We start from the raw sequence: 17,972 nt of genomic DNA on the forward strand, positions 1-17,972 counted from the left end.
GTTAACGTCAGAGCTGTCCCTTACTTCTAGAATTCTGATTCTCAGAAATCCAATTCCTTGTAGCTTTTGCCTATTGATGATTTTTCTGTAATCTGATAAAGTAAGTCTCTGTCATTTGGCAGCTTTTCAAATTTAAACATGATTTATTTTGTCCTTCCCCTGTTACTCCCCTCCTTCCCCTCAATTTTCTCTAAGTCACCCCTAATTTCTTTAGCTTTTCCTTCTATACGTTGGTTTTTGTCTTCTAATGATACTAGATGCTGTTCTCCAAATGTGCTTCAGTTTGTTACCTTGAGTTTAAAATGTAGTGCCCCAAATTAAACAGTTTTCTAAGTTTGGTCTGACCAGCATAGAATACAATGAGACTACCACCTCCCTTGTTCCGAGTGCTAGTACTCACGTTAAACCCCAGTCAACAAAAAACCCCAATCTTTTCCACATGAATTTAGGGCTATCTGTCCCTCATCCTGTGTTTATGTAATTGACTTTTTGAACCAAAATACGAGATTACATTTATCCACAGTAAATAAACTTTATCTTGTACAGTTTGGCCCATAATTCTAGCTTGTTACAATCTTTTTGGATGCTGACTCATTAATCCAACATATAAACTACCCTTTACAACTTCATGTCATCCTGAAATTTGATAGGCATGCTGTCATTGTCTTCATGTGGTCAATAGAAATATTGTACCAGAACAGAGCTTCTCTCATATCCTAGTTATCTGCTGACTCACCATCAAATTTTTTTTTTGCTTTAAAAGTATTTGCTAATTCAGTTATTTATATTATTAAGAAAACATACTGTTTGTTTCTCTTAAAAATTGGTGACTTGAACTACAAGCTGTGTGAGTTTTTGTATCTTTAGGAAAAATGTTGATACTTTGTAAGCTCCTATATAAAATCATGTAGTCATTATATAGAAGTAGCTAAAAGTTCAAAAACAGTTAAAAATTGTGTGATTTAAGGCCCTAGAAAAAGCAAAAGATGCAGGAAGAAAAGAGAGAGTACTGGTGAGACAACGTGAACAAGTGACAACTCCTGAAAACATCAACTTGGACTTAACTTACTCTGTAAGTGCTGAAATGTCTGTGAAGTTAAATTGTCCTCTGTATTGTTTGTGGATTACAGTGCAGGCCTAATCCACTTGACTTTGTTAATTAGTTCTGTGGAAAAGATATTGTTAAATGAAACAATGTTATATAGAAAAGTTAGCTCAGATCAGGGCTTCCTGTCTAATTCAAGTGTAAGGCCAGATGCGAGTGGGGTTTTGAAACATTATTGTAAGGTTGGTTTAATGTATTGACAACATTGTTGCAAAATAACAAGACTGTATTACATGAGGTGTTACTGTGTCTGGCAAGCAATAGTAAACAAAGGCAAGTAAAATAGGCTGTGTAAGGGATGGAAAAAAGGTAGAACTGCCTGATTGCCAGCACTATTTGCTTCTTGTTCTAAGTGGATTTTCCCAAAGGTATATATACCATGTTGGAAATTACTTTCTGCCAGTAAACATAGTTTTCTTATCATAAGAAATTTTTCCCAAAGGTATGTACACCGTTGTTGGAAATTACTTTCTGCCAGTAAACATAGTCTTTTTATCATAAGAAATTTGAGAAAATGAAGGTTTAATTTTGAAAGAGTTGCCTAAAATATTACCTTTATGTTTATGTCTGTTATTTTTAGTGTGTTCTTTTCAATTTAATAAACACTTAAGTGCCTACACATAAGGTGCTGGGCTAACCATCGGGAATACAAAGACAAAAACACACGTCTTTGCCTCCAAGGAACTTAACATTTTACTATGGGGTAAGGGCTAGGAGTGGAGATTGCAACATGTACACAAAGACAAGATAATTAGAATACTATAAATTGGAAGGAATCAGGCTTCACAGAAGAGGTGGATCTGAGTTGAGCCTTGAAGGAAGTTAGAGATTCTGAGTGGTAGAAGTGAAGACAAAATACATTCTAGACAGTCCATTCCAAGTATGGGGGATATCCTATGCAAAGAAGAAATGCAATGGGATGCCAAATTTAGGGAATAGTTAGTAGGTCAGTTTGGCTGGAATGTAGAATTGATGAAGAGGAATAATAAGAACAAGTTTGCAAAGGTGAGTGAAAATCAGATTGTAGAGGTTTGCATTTTAGACTAAGGAGTTTGTATTTTATCCAGTAGGCAATAAGAATGACTGAAGTTTTTCATTTGTTTGTTTAATAAGGGAATGGCATTGGTCAGACTTATGTATAGGGGATATTAGTTTGACAGCTATGTAAAGAAAATCCTCTGCTGGAAAAGAAGAGGTTAGAAGTAGAGACACCAATTAGGACACTATTACAATAGTACAGATAAGAGGTAATGAAGATCTGGGCAGCTAGGTGGCGCAGTGAGTAGAGCACCGGCCTTGGAGTCAGGAGGACCTGAGTTCAAATGTGACCTCAGACACTTGACACATGTACTAGCTGTGTGACCTTGGGCAAGTCACTTAACCCCAATTGCCCTGCCCCTCCCCCCCGAAAAAAAGAGGTAATGAAGATCTGAACTAAGATGGAGGTTGAATGCAGAGTGGACAGATGTGGGAATGTTGGCAAGGTAGAGTTTACAAAACTTGGCAACTGATTGAGGGAGGAGAGAGAAGGAAAAAATCGGGATGGATCCAAGTTTATCAAGTTTAGGTGATTGGGAGGATGATAGTACTCTCAAAAGAAATGGTAAAGTTTGGAGAAGGAATAAAGTCTTGGGGGAAAAGATGAGTTCTATCTTGGACATGCTTCTGAGACATCCTGGTAGAGATATACAGAAGGTGTTTGATGATGTGAGAATGGAATTCACATGGTTAGAGTAGGACTAGGGAGGCAGAGGGAGAGGCAGAAGCATAAGAAGTTATGATGAGAGAAGAATTTTAGATTTAAATCATAGTTATGGTGATGGTGCAACCTAAGATGTGAGTATCCCTATGTGTGGCGGAGGTGGACTTGAAGATAGAAATTGGAGTCAGGACTCCATGGAATTGGAGATTGATGAAATTAGAGGTCGGTGTATTTGTGGGGATATCAACATCTATACTGAAATATCCATTTTAGGAGGGCAGGAGTGGGAGTTGAGAGAAAGAGAAACAGCCATTGCTGGAGGGGATAGTTCCCTGACTAGATTAAACTCACACTTCTCACCAGCCTTGTAACCTCATCTCAAGATGGTGGTAGATGAGGGCTGTGAAGAAAATATCCTACGTGTGGAGAAAGCACTTGGCTCCTGTTCCCTGAGCCCTCTTAACCACTGTTAATTTCTTGAGTCTGGGAATCTTGATGTCTCTGCTCAAAGACTCTGCAAGTCTCCTTCAGTACAGTCCTTTGGTGGCTCTCGCTCTCTGAAGCTTGGGATCTTTCATGGATATGAGTTTCTTTTAGTGCAGGACTTCTACCATCTCTGGCTCCATGAGACTCAGGATCACTTTTGGTTCTGAGATCCTTGCAATGGCATATGACGACTGTGGTGATTGGATCTTTGGGGAACTTGATGCCAGCTCCATAGCCTACTCAAATGACCAGAGATGAAACATATTTGAAAGATATGATATACATGGAATAAATTTTAAGATTTCAATCTTTCGGTCTCTGGCAGCAAAAGCCTTTAGGTGCCTGTGGTTCCTAGAGGCATGAGATCTCTGATGGTTGTGAAATTCCTGTCATTTAGGCTTTCTATAGCAGCTTTGAATAGATCATAATTTAATTGGCTCTTTTTGACCTCTAAAAACTTAATTCAGGATTATTCAGTAACTTAAATAATTTACAAAATGCTTCCTTGAAGGTCTTGAAGAAGTAATACATTTCTAGGCTATGCCTAATTTGCATTTAGCGAATGGCTTACTAAGCAAGACTTAATACTTTGCTTATTTTTTTTCACAATCATTGATAGACATGTATTCTCTACAAGTCTGTTTGAAAGAAACAGACTGTGAGCATTAATTTTATTTAGAGATAAACCGAAAAATAATGACTTCTTAAGGGTACTCATGTAAATTAACTCTCTAGTTCTTTTTAAAAATGAATTTTTATTGCTATCTTTTGTTTTCACGTAACTTTCTTCTATCCTTTTCCTTCCCCTTTTCCAGAGAGCCATTCCATATAACAAAGCATTTTTAAAAATCTGTTTCATTTTTAAGGCATAATATTCTTTATCTCCTTATTTTGGTTCCTAATCATGTTGGTAAATAGTTGCTGTTTTAGCTTATTTTTAAAAGGTGCCTTGTTCTAAGTAGCTAGCCTTGTTATAAGATAATAATGGTTGTCATATTTATTCTTTTTAAAAATTTCTTTAGGTTCTTTTCAATTTGGCCAGTCAATATTCAGCTAATGAAATGTATGCTGAAGCACTAAACACATATCAAGTTATAGTGAAGAATAAAATGTTTAGCAATGCAGGTAGGTATACCTTTCTAAAATATTGGCAGTTTCTTTTTTATATTGTGATCAGCTTATTCCAAAGTTGTTTATATATAATATAACAAATAATCCCATTCATGTCTGTGATTTATAATTTTGTAGCTTTGATGACATTATTTATTATTGTTATTATCATAGGTTTGTAGGTTTTTGAAGAGACTTCAGAAGGCTTTTAATTCAGTGATATCAAGCTCAAATAGATATGGAGGCCACTAATCTGTACATAAAAATCCAAATTTATGGTTCAGTAGATTATTATTATTTAGATACTCCCAGTATAAAGGGAATCAGGAGTGTGCTAGTAAATGTTTAACAACCAGCTTTCTTGTGAGGAAATGTATGCACAATACATTTTTAATTACAATTTGCTATATTAACATTTTCTCTAGCGCTTAAGTGTAGACAATTAAAAAAAATTAAGTCCTTATTTGTAGCATTTGCCAATTTCCTATGTATAAATGCTCACACTGAAAAATTTAACAGTCAGCTCTTGAGAGCTAGTTCAAGCTAGCTCCAGCACACTCCTGAAGGAAACCCTTTATGTAAGAATCTGTATTTACAGAAATATATTATGGAAGTGCTCATTATAAAGCCAGCTGATAGCATAAAGCATAGTACCTCACTGAAAGCAACATTTAGTTGGTAATAACAATAAAAGCTTATTCATATAATGCTTTGTGATATAAAAGATGTTTTTCATATAGTAGCCTTCTGAAATAGGTATTATTCCCATTTTGCAGATGAGAGAACAAAGGCTTTTAGACATTAAATGACTTTCCCAGGATCATGTAGCTTGTAAGGCATAACTCTTAACCCAGATCTCCTGACTCCAAGTTTAGTACTCTTTCATCTGTGTTAATCTGAGATGAAATAAATATAGCTCTTTATGTTTTAAAGTTTTATTGATGCCTTTTGTCTTTCATAACACAGATATTTCCAAGGGTATTCCAATCCCCTCAAAATCTTCTCATGTAACAAAGAAACGGCTACAGTTGAACCTCATTATTCTCAGAATTCATATTAGTGAATTTGCCTACTGTCTAAAATTTGTTTATGACCCCAGAGTCAATACTTGAGCCACTTTTGTGGTCATTCATGGACGTGCACAGAATGGTGAAAACTTTGAGTCACACAGTGTAGATGGTCCCAGCTGAGGTTGAACAAGGCGATGCTCTCGTACTGTATGTAAACAAATTTCCTTTTTTTCCTATTTTAGTGCCACTTTTTTTTTTTTTGCATTTTTGTACTTTTTGTTGGTGATTTCACTGTTTATAGTGTCACCCTAGTATAGTGCTGAAGAACTCTCTGGTGTTCCTAAGCTCAAGAAGTCTGTAATGTGCCTTATGGAGAAAATATGTGTGTTAAATAAACTTAAGTCAGGCATGAGTTTTAGTATTGTTGGCTGTGAACTGAATATTAATGAATCAACAATATGGTGCATCCAGAAAAAGGAAGAGGAAATGCTGATCTCTACGTGAGTTTGCTCTGAAAAGTGCTAAAGTAAATGTTGTGATTAGAGGCTTGACAGAACCTACCTCTGTATTTCCCAAAGGAGTAATGGTTCAGTATTCACTAATTCGATATTTGAAGCTTTATAGAACCTAAGTACTGTGAATGATGAGAATCAACTATATATAAAACTAGCTTACCCAGAGACTTTTTTTGTCATTGTATATAGCATTCTGTATCTGTAGTCTCCCATTTTCTACCAGTGAAGATCTTTCTTATCATCTGTCCTCTAAAACTAATATTGGTCATTTCCTTTAAAGTAAATTCAGCTACGTTCTGGTTTTGTTTTAATTTGTATCACTGTAGCTATGTATTATCTTGGCTCTGCCTTACTCTTTATAAGTTCATACAAGTATTTCCGTGTTTTCCTGAATTCTTATATTTGTTGTTTTTTATGGTACAAAAATATGCCATTACATTCATATACCACTATTTGTTGTTCAGCTTATTTCCAATTGATGGGTACTCACTTTGTTTCTAAATCTTTGCTAACACATCCAAAAAGACTTCTGTGGATATTTGGTGTATGAAAGGCCTTTCTTTGCAGTTTCTTGTCCTCTTTGAGCTATATTCTCTGAAGTGGGATTGCTGGGTAAAAGGAAATGAAAGTTTAGTAACTTTTCTTGCATAATTCCACATTGTTTTCCAGATATTTGACCATTTTGCTGCTCTATCAGCAGTGCATTAGTAGCACAGTTGTTGCTGTACAAATATGAAGAGCCAAGCAACACCACAGATCGTACCTCCCCATAATATAAGTTTTATTCCTAAGGGAATATGGTTTGTGATGCAGTATTTGTATTTTGTGATTAATTCTGAGTAGTATTATTAATGTTTTAGCTGAAATGTGTGATTTTTACACTTTTCTGAGTAGAGAAATGGGTAACTGATGCAGAAAGAATGTTCATCTGTATACTGTCAGAGGAAGTTTTTTACTTTGTCAGCTGGTGTTACTTTACTTTTTTGAAAAGCTTACTTTTCTTTTTTGAATAAATGAAGACTTAGTAGGGAGATGTTTGGGGTATAACAAAGCAGAGGGATCAATAAAAATTGGAAAAAAGTGTGATTTTTTTTCTAATATTAAAAATTTGCTAAGTTGTTCAGCTTCAAAAAATTTTTTTACTGTTGTTGTTAGGCATTCAGTCATATCTGACTCTTTGTGGTCCTATGGACTATACTGTCCATGGGATTTTCTTGGCAAAGATACTGGAGTTCTTTGCCATTTTCTTCTCTACTGGTTTAAAGTAAACAGAGGTTAAGTGAGTTGCCCAAGGTCACACAGCTAGTAAGTATCTGAGGTTAGATTTGCACTCAGGTCTTCCTGAATCCAAGCCTAGCACTCTATCCACTAGGCTGTTACTCTTCATTTATTTTGTCTGACATATTACTTCACATAAGGCTGCATCTCTAGTTTTATCATGTCTATCTTTAGGGATATCATGACTTGTTTTATAGGTCTTTTTTTTAAAGAAACATATCTTTTCATTAAATGTGCTATACCCGTATTTGTACTTTATACTGAATTCTCATTTATTGTGGATATTAACATGTAAATGTGTAAATTTGATTTAAATTTTAAAAACCTATTTAGTATTTATACTTGAATGTTATATTTAGCCTTATAAGTCTACTGAAAAGCTTGAAAAGGTAATATTTAAGATCCTCTGATGATACCTTAGCTAACATGGAAAAAATGAAGACAAATTAGAATTTTATGTGACTCATTCATTTAATTTTTTTATTAGGAAGACTGAAGGTAAACATGGGAAATATTTATTTAAAACAGAGAAATTATTCCAAAGCCATCAAATTCTATCGAATGGCTCTAGACCAAATTCCAAGTGTCCATAAAGAGATGAGGTGAGTTTGTAACATAATAACAAAAAAATCTGAAATTTATATGGAGCATTAAAGTTTACAAAACAGTTTACATAGATTATGTCTTTTGAGCCTTAACAACAGTTCTGTGCGGTAGGTACTACATCTATTTTTATTTACATGTAACAACAATGTGGCTAGCAGTCGCTGTAGGGGTGTAAGACCCAACAAGACCAGCAACAAGAACTGCCAGCACAGGTTCTTTGATCTACTTTTCTAAGGAAAGCAATTTTAAGGGGTTAACAATTTCACTTTAATCAAACATACATACATCATTCACTTAGTTCAGGAGGAAAAGCCAGCACCCTGAACTTCAAAGCAAATGCAAACAGAAATTACACACAGAGCCAATATAAACAGAGCAAATAACACAATTCAACAGATAGGCTATGTCTGATCAAGACATCACATACATAGTTACCAAAACGAGAAGTACCAACATCTGGGTTTTTTCAAAGCCAGGGGGCTCCAGCGACTAACCAGAGTCTCCACACCAAGACTCTTCCAGTGAGTGAGAGCCCCCCAAAAAATGCTAGTCTCTGAGTTTCTGTACCCTTCTTAGGGTCTGAAGGCTTCACACCTAGTTAGCAAAAGGGTGTGTACCTGGGGCTTTGCACCTAGTAAAGCTTAATCAAAGGCACCTTATTACTTTAACATTCTTTTTTTTATTATTTTTTTGAGGGGGGAAGGTAGGGCAGTTGGGGTTAAGTGACTTGGCCAAGGTCACACAGCTAGTAAGTGTGTCAAGTGTCTGAGGTCAGATTTGAACTCAGATTCTCCTGACTCCATGGCTGCTGCTCTATTCACTGTGCCACCTAGCTGTCCTATTACTTTAGCATTCTAAAAGAGAAAAGAGTACAAAAAAAAGGTCCACCCTGCTTAACATTACACTTCATTTTGCAGATGAAGGGATTGAGACCCAGAGAGGTTAAGTGACTGGCTCAGGGTCACACGGCTAGGAAGTGTCAGAAGTGGGATTCAAACCCAAATCTTTTTTTTAATGTCTTTCATATACAGAGTTATCTCTACTAATTCATTGTTCGAAGGACAAGTGTTTTCATTTGTTTTGGAATTTTTAATGATTCATTTTTAGTATCTCAAACCAATTGTTCTTGTGACCAAGGTATACATTTGCAAGGTTGCCTGCTGGCTATGGTTAAGGATTCATTCTGTGGTCAAGTAAATAGTGAAGCTTCATAATTAAAACCTAAACCTATTGGTGCTCTACGGACCATCTCAGATAACAGTCGCAAGAAGTTGTAGGTTCTTCTAGTACTGTCATGCAAATTTAGGTGTGAAGCTGCATGAGAAGGAATCACCCCAATCTCATATATGAGAAGAAGAGGTGGAATTTTTCATATTCTTCAGAGTCGTAGGTAGAATGTAGGTCTAGGGATATAAGGTACTTTACAAGCCAGTGTCTGCTTAGTAATAGCTTCTCTGGCTACTGTGGGACTCCACTCTGAAAATGCAGCTAACATTAGATGTGTTCAGTGTGCCGTATCTTTTCATTAAAATTTATTTAGAATCATCATCAACAACAACAAACATTTATTGAGCACGTACTATATGTACGGATCTGTGCTAGATGCAGAGGATACAGATATTCACTTAATTTCTAGTTCTATGTGAACATACTGGAGGGCCTCTAGCATGTTGGGTGGACCCCCTGTAGTCTGCTTTCTGGAGGATAGTAATAATAGCCAGCATTTATTTATGTAGTACTTTAAGGTCTGCAAAGTACTTTACAGATATCTCATTTTCTCTTTACAGTTACCCTGGGAGGTAGGTGATGTTGTTCAGTCATGTCTGACCCTACATGACCACATGGATTTTCTCCATGGGGTTTTCTTGGCAAACATACTGTAATGGTTTGTTATTTCCTTCTCCAGTGTGTCCCCATTTTACAGATGAAGAACTGAAGCAAATAGGGGTTAAGTGACTTGCTCAGGGACACAGTTAAGTCTATGAGGCCAGATTTGAACTCAGATCTTCTTGACTCCAGGCCCAGTGCTCTGTCAGTGTACATACTGGCAGTCATTTGATAGGTGTAGGCAAACTTATTAAAACTCATTGATTTGCCAGAATATTTTATAATTTAAACTTTAGACTAAAATTCATATTCATTCCCCTTCCCTTTTTTGTAAAATGTCTCTTGTACTAACATTCCACCTTTCTTTCAGTATGGAAAGGCACAAAATATCAGTTCAGTGAAATGACCACATTATATTTTGTATATTTGAAGTTTAGTTCCATTTCATGTTTTGTCCAGTATTGCATAGTTAATCAGAATGAGGCCAGAGAACTGAGATATTTTTCTTGAACTTGGATCCTAAAACAAATTGTTCCACATTTTTCAAAATTATTTATTATGGTTTTTTTTAATTTTTCAAAAATTACAGCACCAAAAATTTCTTTTTACTCTTCCCCCCCCCCCAAAAAAAAAGACACTGTTAAGAGGCATAACATAATCCTGACCTTTGAAGAGTTTATGGTCTAATCAAAGTTGGGACATTTAAATAAAAAGATATATAACAAAACACAGTAGCATGTGCTAAATATCAAATTGTGATACAGGCAATAAGTGTTATAGGAGTTGAGTCTGGGGTTGTCACCAAGCCCTGAGGTATTCAGGAAAGGCTTTCATGGAGAAGGTAAGACTTGAGCAGGCTGGGCCTTAGAGCAAGGATAGAGCAAAGAGTCAAGTGAAGAGGAGAAGGGAGCAGCCACGTGAAAAAAGGAACAGCAGTGGCAATATGTAGTATTTATAGAGAGAGCAGCTTTAGCTGTGTCATGTGATTGGTGTAAGAAATTGTTTAGAGATAGGTTGGAGAAAGATGTAGAGATAAAATTGTGAAAAGTCTTAAATGCCATGTTAAATGTCAGGGATTTTGAATTTTAATAAGATAATTATGTGAATTTTTTTCAGGATTAAAATAATGCAAAACATTGGTGTTACATTTATTAAAACTGGTCAGTACTCAGATGCTATTAATTCATTTGAACATATAATGAGCATGGCCCCAAATCTGAAGGCAGGCTTCAATTTGATCTTGAGTTATTTTGCTGTTGGAGATCGGGAAAAAATGAAGAAAGCTTTCCAAAAATTGATTGCTGTTCCATTGGAAATTGATGAAGATGACAAATACATTTCACCAAGCGTGAGTATGAAAAGGACTTTTATGTAGTCAACTTTTATTTTTTTCTATTTTGTTAGTAAATAAACAATGTATGAATCCTAAGTCATGTGAGAGAGATGCTCGAGCACTTATTTTCCTTCTGTTTACCTGGCCCTTTTTTAAAAAATATATTTTTTTCAATAAACTAAAATTTGTTTTATTTTCTTCACTTTCCCCATCCCTGAAAAAGAGAAAAATAAAAACCCTTGTAACAACTACACATAGCCATGAGAAACAAATTCCCACATTGACCATGTTCAAAAAATGTTTCATTCTGCACTCCAAGTCACTCTTTGTCAGGAGGCAGATAGCATGCTTCATCATTCATCCCCTGGAACCATTGTATTGATCAGAGTTCTTAAAAAGAGTCTCATTAAAATCAGTCTTTGTGATATTATTGTTATATTAAATTGTTCTGGTTCTGCTTACTTTAATATGCATCAATTTATACAAGTCTTCCCAGGTTTCTTTGAAACCATCCCTTTCATTATTCCTTATGGCACAGTAATATTCAGTTATATTCATATACCTTAATTTGTTCAGCCATTCCTAGCTGTTGGGCATCCCCTTAGTTTCTAGTTCCTTGTTACCACAAAAAGAACTAATACAGATATTTTTACATGTATGAGCCTTTTCCTCTTTCTCTGGTCTCTTTGGAGTATAGTAGTGGTATTGCTAAGTCAAAGTGTACATACAGTTTAGTAAATTTTGAGGTATAGTTCCAAATTATTTTCCAGAATGGCTAGACTAATCAATTAAAATAGCTTTACTAATAATGTATTAATGTAGCTCCTTTCTCATATTATCCCCTTTATTTGTCATTTTCCTTTTTTGTCAACTTTGCCAATCTGCAGGGTGTGAGATAGAATCTCAGAGTTGCCTTAATTTGCACTTCTCTAATTATTGGTGCTTTGGAGCATTTTGTTTCATATGCTAGCCCATTCTTTTTTTTTAAAAAATTATTTCAATCTAAGTAACTTTGGTGGGGGACCAGAAATTTGTGTTATCACAGGTAACTTTATTGAAGGAAAAATCAAAGTATAAAAAAGTTAAGTTATTCTCCAAGATCAGGTCAGAATTCTATCTCAATTTTACCATCTAGGTAATGATGAAGTTTGGTTAAAACTCATACATGACCAAATAGTGATGAAGGGATTTCCTAATTTTATTTTTCAGGATGATCCTCATACTAACTTAGTGATTGAAGCTATAAAAAATGATCATCTAAGGCAAATGGAGCGTGAAAGGTAATATTCTGTGTTTAATAGTTCAGATTCTTGGAAGTCTAATTTTTATTTTTAACTTTATAAAGTTTTGTGTTTATTAAATGCATTGTGTTTTATAAATTCAGCACCTTAATGTATTGAATTTATATAGTGTTGTGACATTTATGACCATGCTAACTTGCTTTCCTCTTGCTGAATTAGTCCAGAAACACAGCTACATTCACCTCTTGTTAGCTCTCTTATTTCCAATCCCTGAGTTTTGGGGGCAGAGGATGGGATGAGTGCATAATTCATCATGGATACTGGGACACAGCTCCTGCCATGTCACTGTAGCTATTATTTTCCTCTCGATAGTCTACTAGTTCAATTATGCTACCCTCAATATAAGGAATATTTTGATTTGTTCCCTCCTCTTGGGTCTCCAGAGAAGGGCCTAGCATCCAATTTTTATGCCCATGTTGCCCATAAAGCCATTCCCACTGCCAAGCTTCTACCATATTCCAGAGAACAGAGAAGAGGAATCAGGTGCAACAGGTCATTTCATGAGACGTAGGAGATGGAGATGGAACCAGGAGATGCATCTGGGTGATTTGACACCATGGATCCCAGTTCCTTTATGGGAGGCACATTTCCAGATCATTGGCCAAATCTTTTAGTAATTTTTATGTCTATTCTTAGTGTTGCTTATCCCTTTTCTTCCTCCTGCCAAGTGTTTGCTTGAACACCTTAAATGTTCAAGAACTTACCACCCTACAGTGAAGCTTATTCTGTCCTGTTTTCTCCCTCATTAGACTTAGTTCCTTGAGAGCTGCAACTTGCCTTTCTTAGTATCCCCAATGCTTGGCAGAGTGCCTGGCACACAGTAGACCCTTAATAAATGTTTGCTAATTGATCAATAACTCTATTTGTTGTTAAAATTGTTGCTAATAATAATTCCTCATTTTTCTATGGATGTTTAAGATTTAAAAAATATTTTTTCTTACAACAATGCCTTAAAATAGATAATTTAGATTTTATTATCTTCATTTTAAAGATAAAGAAACTGATGTACTGATTAAATGACTTACCCAGGGTTAGTTAACTGGTAAGTGTTAGAAGAATGGAAACTCTTCCTTATCGTAAGCAAAAATCTGCTTTTGTATGACTTCCAGTGTTGATGTTCTGGCCTTCGACGCAAGTACATTAATGCCTCTTGGATATGCCATCCCTTCAGATATTTGAAGCCATTGATAATGTGTTTCCTAAGTATTCTGTTCTGTGGACTAAACATCTCCATTTCTTTTGATAGTTTGCTCTGTGGCATTATTTTCATGTCATCACAATACATATATGCCTACCTTAATTACTTTTCTAATTAAAATGTGATTTTTTTTCATTTGTTTTCAGGAAAGCCATGGCAGAAAAATACATCATGACAGCAGCTAAACTCATTGCTCCTGTAATAGAAACATCTTTTGCTATAGGATATGATTGGTAAGAAATTGCTTCAGGCCTGCTGGGTATATAGTGATCTCTTTTTACAGTTAGGAATTTTGTTTCCAGATCCTTCTCTCATTAATTGAAAAAGGAAAAGCATACAGGTGTGGTTTGTACTTAGCATATATATTTAAAAACTTTATAAAATGTCTTCAGGTTAACATGTATTATCTCATTTGATACACAAACCATAATAATGCTATGGACACTTTAGTACTTTTATACGTTGATTCATGTCTAATCTTATGGATGCAAGCTCTCCCACCAGCAGTCCAAATTACCTATAATCTTCTTATCCTGTGCCCCTTTGTCCTTGGCTGTTCCATAAGTATCTATGTAAGGAGTTCACCCAACATGCTGAGGTCCTTCCCCTAGACCTCCTGCTATTGCATGGATACAAGTGGAGCATGCAGGTTGTCCATCCTTCACTCTGGCTTTAAATCATGCCTGCCTTCCGACTTTTCTGTGATAGTTTTTTCAGCTACTTCTGCACAACTCTCTGTTGGTATTAGGTTGTAGCCTACTGCAACCTGCCCACCATACTGCTCTGCATTGTCCTTTGGATAATCTGAAACTTAAATGAGACTTAAGTATTCTATGACTCATAGGCATGCAGAATCACTAGAAGAATATTAATATTAAAAAGGTAGTCTTTTGTTTCAGAGGGAAGCCTGGGATCATTAAGAGCTCTGCATAATTTTCCAAAGGCAATCCATCCAGCTTTCTTTCTATTCAATTCTAGTTGCAATTTATTTGCTGTCTACAGTATCTGTCTGTCTGGATCGGTTCTTTAAGTTGTCCATCCAGATGCATATTAGAGAAAACACTATAGACCGTCTTCCTTTACTTGCTTTTTCCTATGTGAATAGCCAGGTCTTCTAGGGTAAGGTGCATTTTCTTCTAGGAATCTTCTAGGACCCATATGGGGTCATGACCAACCGTTTAAGAAGCACTGAAGGGGTCACTAGTGGAAAAAGTTTAAGAAGCCCTTTTCTAGGTCACTGGTTTGAATCCAGCTCTAATGACTACTATGGGTAGTACTAAAAAATTCAAACAAGCTATATTTTTCTTCCTCTGTGAAGATTACCTACTTTTGGTTTACTCTTCATATATCTTGTGTGTACCTAATGTGTACCTATCTAGTGTCTGCTCCATTAAAATGTGAGCTTCTCGAGGGCAGGGAATGTTGTTACTTTTTCTTTTGTATCCTCAGGGCTTTGCACGATGCCTGACACATCAAGCATTGCTTAATTAATGTTTGTTGAATGACTAAGTGTAAAATGAGAATAATACCTGTTGTACCTTATTACAGAATTGTCACAATCACATGAAATAATGTATGTAAAATACTTTGCAAACCTTGGAGCACTGCTCAGAAAAATAATATATTAGGTAATATTACATCAAAGTTAATATATATTATATATATGGACAGAGAGAGATCTTATATGTACACACTTTCAACATTAACAAGTATGATTTTTTAAAAGAAATTTCATTGCAGAAGATTAAGAAACACAATTTTAAACATTTCATTAATACATTCAATATCTGGAGAGTTTAGAAAGAAATATTTTACATATTGTTACAGTCTCCCTAAGTAAGGCCACACAGTCCATTTTCCAGCAGTGCATTTAGTATATATTAATTAATTTTCAGGGTGTTCATGAAAGAAATTAGATTTGGCTCATTGGAGACCTAGAATGTTTAATTTATTATTGAATGTCTGGGGCTTTATGCTCATAAGCATAACTGTTTTTGGTTCTTCTTATCTGAGCCACTTGCCTTTCATTGAATGCCTATCTTACATTCTTAATATGAAATTCAAGCCTTGAATAGTAACGGAACTTACACAGAATGACTGTTAGGTATAACCAAAACTCTGTATTTAATATATAGGAATCTAAACTCGTAGAATTTTAGGGCTGGAAAGGAACTTAAAGATTATATCACCCAGCTTTCTTTTTTACAGGTGAGTAACTAGGGCCCACAGAGATCAGGTAAAATGCCCATGATCACCTAACTACTGATTGCCAGAGGAGGAACTTGAGAATCCAAGTTCACCTGACTGAGTCATTATACAAATAAGCACTTATTTAGCTCTATGGTTTTCAGATTATTTTTACACACATTGTCATATTTGATTTTTCCAGAACCCGGTAATTTAAAGCAAGCATTATTACTCCCATTTTCCAGATGAGGAAATGGAGATTCATATGTTAAGCAGTTCTAGTTTGTCCTGGCAGGCAGAGAGTGCCACAGACCGCATGCTCATGGTACATTCCTTTCCTGTTCCTCTGGTAATAACAGGAAAAGAGATGAAAGGCTGTCAGAGTGTTGTCCAGTCTTTTGCCATCTTATGTTTCCCCTAACAGCAATGATACTCCTGGATAGATCCCAGGCACTCACTTATGTGTTGAAACTCTGTATCTAGTATTTTGGGTCCCTTTCCATTATTAGGAAACATGACTTCTACATTATACCCACATCCATAGAATAAGGAACTGTTATTCATGGCATTTATAGCAACCAAAAGTAGTCTATTTATTTCTTAAGGTATTTCATGTGAATTGTGAGTGATATATTGCATATTCATTTGATATTTTGTAATTGCTGGAGCAATTACATAGCAAATAGGGATAAATAGTGTTTAGTCAAAATTAGAGGAAACTTAGAAACTTTTGAAGTAATCCAAAGGATAAAAATGTGTTTACTTAATAAAAGCTAAGTAAATTATCCAGACCTCTTAAGCATATAATGATTGTTTGTCTAGAGGTGTGTTAACTTGCCAAATAGAGAGCTTAGCTTACCTTAGCCGACCTAAGATATGATTTTAAAATACTACTATTTTATAGAGCTAAACATGTGCGCCTAGATTCATTTTCTGTTTGAGATGAAACAGAAAAAATTATTTTGGTTGTACTTCCAAATCTGCTTATCAAGAAGGAAATCATAAGTTTAGAGATAACTCATAGCCTTAACTTGATAATATTGTTTGCATTATAGATTGCCTTTATCCTATAAAATATATGTTAAATATGTTCTGTTTTGAAATGCCTAAATTGGCCAACTTCGAAGAACCACTTAAAGCCATTTAAAATCATAAGGGTTAAGGAAAACAAGTAGACTTTTACTGTGTGAAAAATTCATTTAGTGACCTTCCTCCCCTTTCAAATATATTGAAGTATTGTTCTTGAAATCAAAATGTTCCACAAATACCTTTACACACGCACACACACACACACAGAGTTTATTTTGCTTTGTTCTAGTGTGAGGTTACTTGAAAATTACAATACTAATAGCAGTCTTTCAAAATATACTTATACTTGGATCAATTTGAATAGCATTAAACAGAAACAACTGACTATTAAAATGAGCATTTTTTTTAGTCATTTTTCAATTGTGTCTGACTCTTCATGACCCCATTTGGGGTTTTCTTGGCCAAGATAGTGGAATGATTTGCCATTACCTTTTCCAGCTTACTTTTCAGGTAAAGAACTGGGGCAAACAGGGTTAAGTAACATGCCCACTCAGGAAGATGAGTCTTTCTGACTACAGGTCCAGTACACTGTGCCACCTCACTGCCTAAAATGGGCATACCTATTTCCAAATGGGTAGTTTGCAAATAAAGGCAATAAACATGCCATCACTCAAGTATAGAATCCTGTAAAAGATATTGCAACAACCATGGGTGTGGGGAAGTCAAGCACTTCAAGGATCATTGAGATCCATCCAGAATGGGACAGACAGGATCAGCTGCACCAAAGTGCAAAGAGAAGTGCACTCAAAATATTGTTCTCTTCATCTTTTGGACTCAAATTGACTTGCCATAAGATCTACTTTTCTCAATCAAATCTAAGAAAAACCCATTTGGCTTTCTATTTAGTAGCTACTACTCAAAGTTTCTAGTAGGGAATATTCTTCCTGGTCTCACTAGAGTCCTAGAATTTAGTCATCAGCATGAATCTACTTCAGTTGAAAAAATCACAAGCATTTCTTACCCTTTTTTTCTTAATGCATTTGTAGCCTGTTAGAGACTTCTCATCTCCTTGACTGGATGGATTTTGTATTCTAGCCAAAGTAGGCTACTAGCCATTCAGAAATCTGATTTTCCTGTCTTAGCCTCTGTGATTCATGTAGTTGCCTCTCATATCTGGGGTACTTCTTTTGCATCCACTTTAAATTCAGTGCTGACCTTGGAATAAGGAAACCTCAATTTGAATCTTGTATCAGATACTTAGTAGCATGGTAATGCTCAGAAAGTT

The 17,972-nt window shown here is 35.5% G+C and overlaps 1 protein-coding gene across 2 annotated transcripts in view; it reads left to right on the forward strand.

Moving 5' to 3' along the window:
• The window catches only part of IFT88 (intraflagellar transport 88), a 118,435-nt gene that overhangs the window by 11,794 nt on the left and 88,669 nt on the right, over window positions 1-17,972 (forward strand). For both annotated transcript variants that reach the window (XM_036747391.1, XM_036747392.1), the window contains 6 exons: window positions 968-1,072; window positions 4,316-4,418; window positions 7,694-7,808; window positions 10,756-10,987; window positions 12,182-12,252; window positions 13,618-13,704. In XM_036747391.1, coding sequence (XP_036603286.1) covers window positions 968-1,072; window positions 4,316-4,418; window positions 7,694-7,808; window positions 10,756-10,987; window positions 12,182-12,252; window positions 13,618-13,704 — 713 coding nt within the window. The remainder of the gene's footprint in view (window positions 1-967; window positions 1,073-4,315; window positions 4,419-7,693; window positions 7,809-10,755; window positions 10,988-12,181; window positions 12,253-13,617; window positions 13,705-17,972) is intronic.

Source organism: Trichosurus vulpecula, chromosome 2, assembly GCF_011100635.1.
Source record: "Trichosurus vulpecula isolate mTriVul1 chromosome 2, mTriVul1.pri, whole genome shotgun sequence".
Lineage (NCBI taxonomy): Eukaryota > Metazoa > Chordata > Mammalia > Diprotodontia > Phalangeridae > Trichosurus > Trichosurus vulpecula.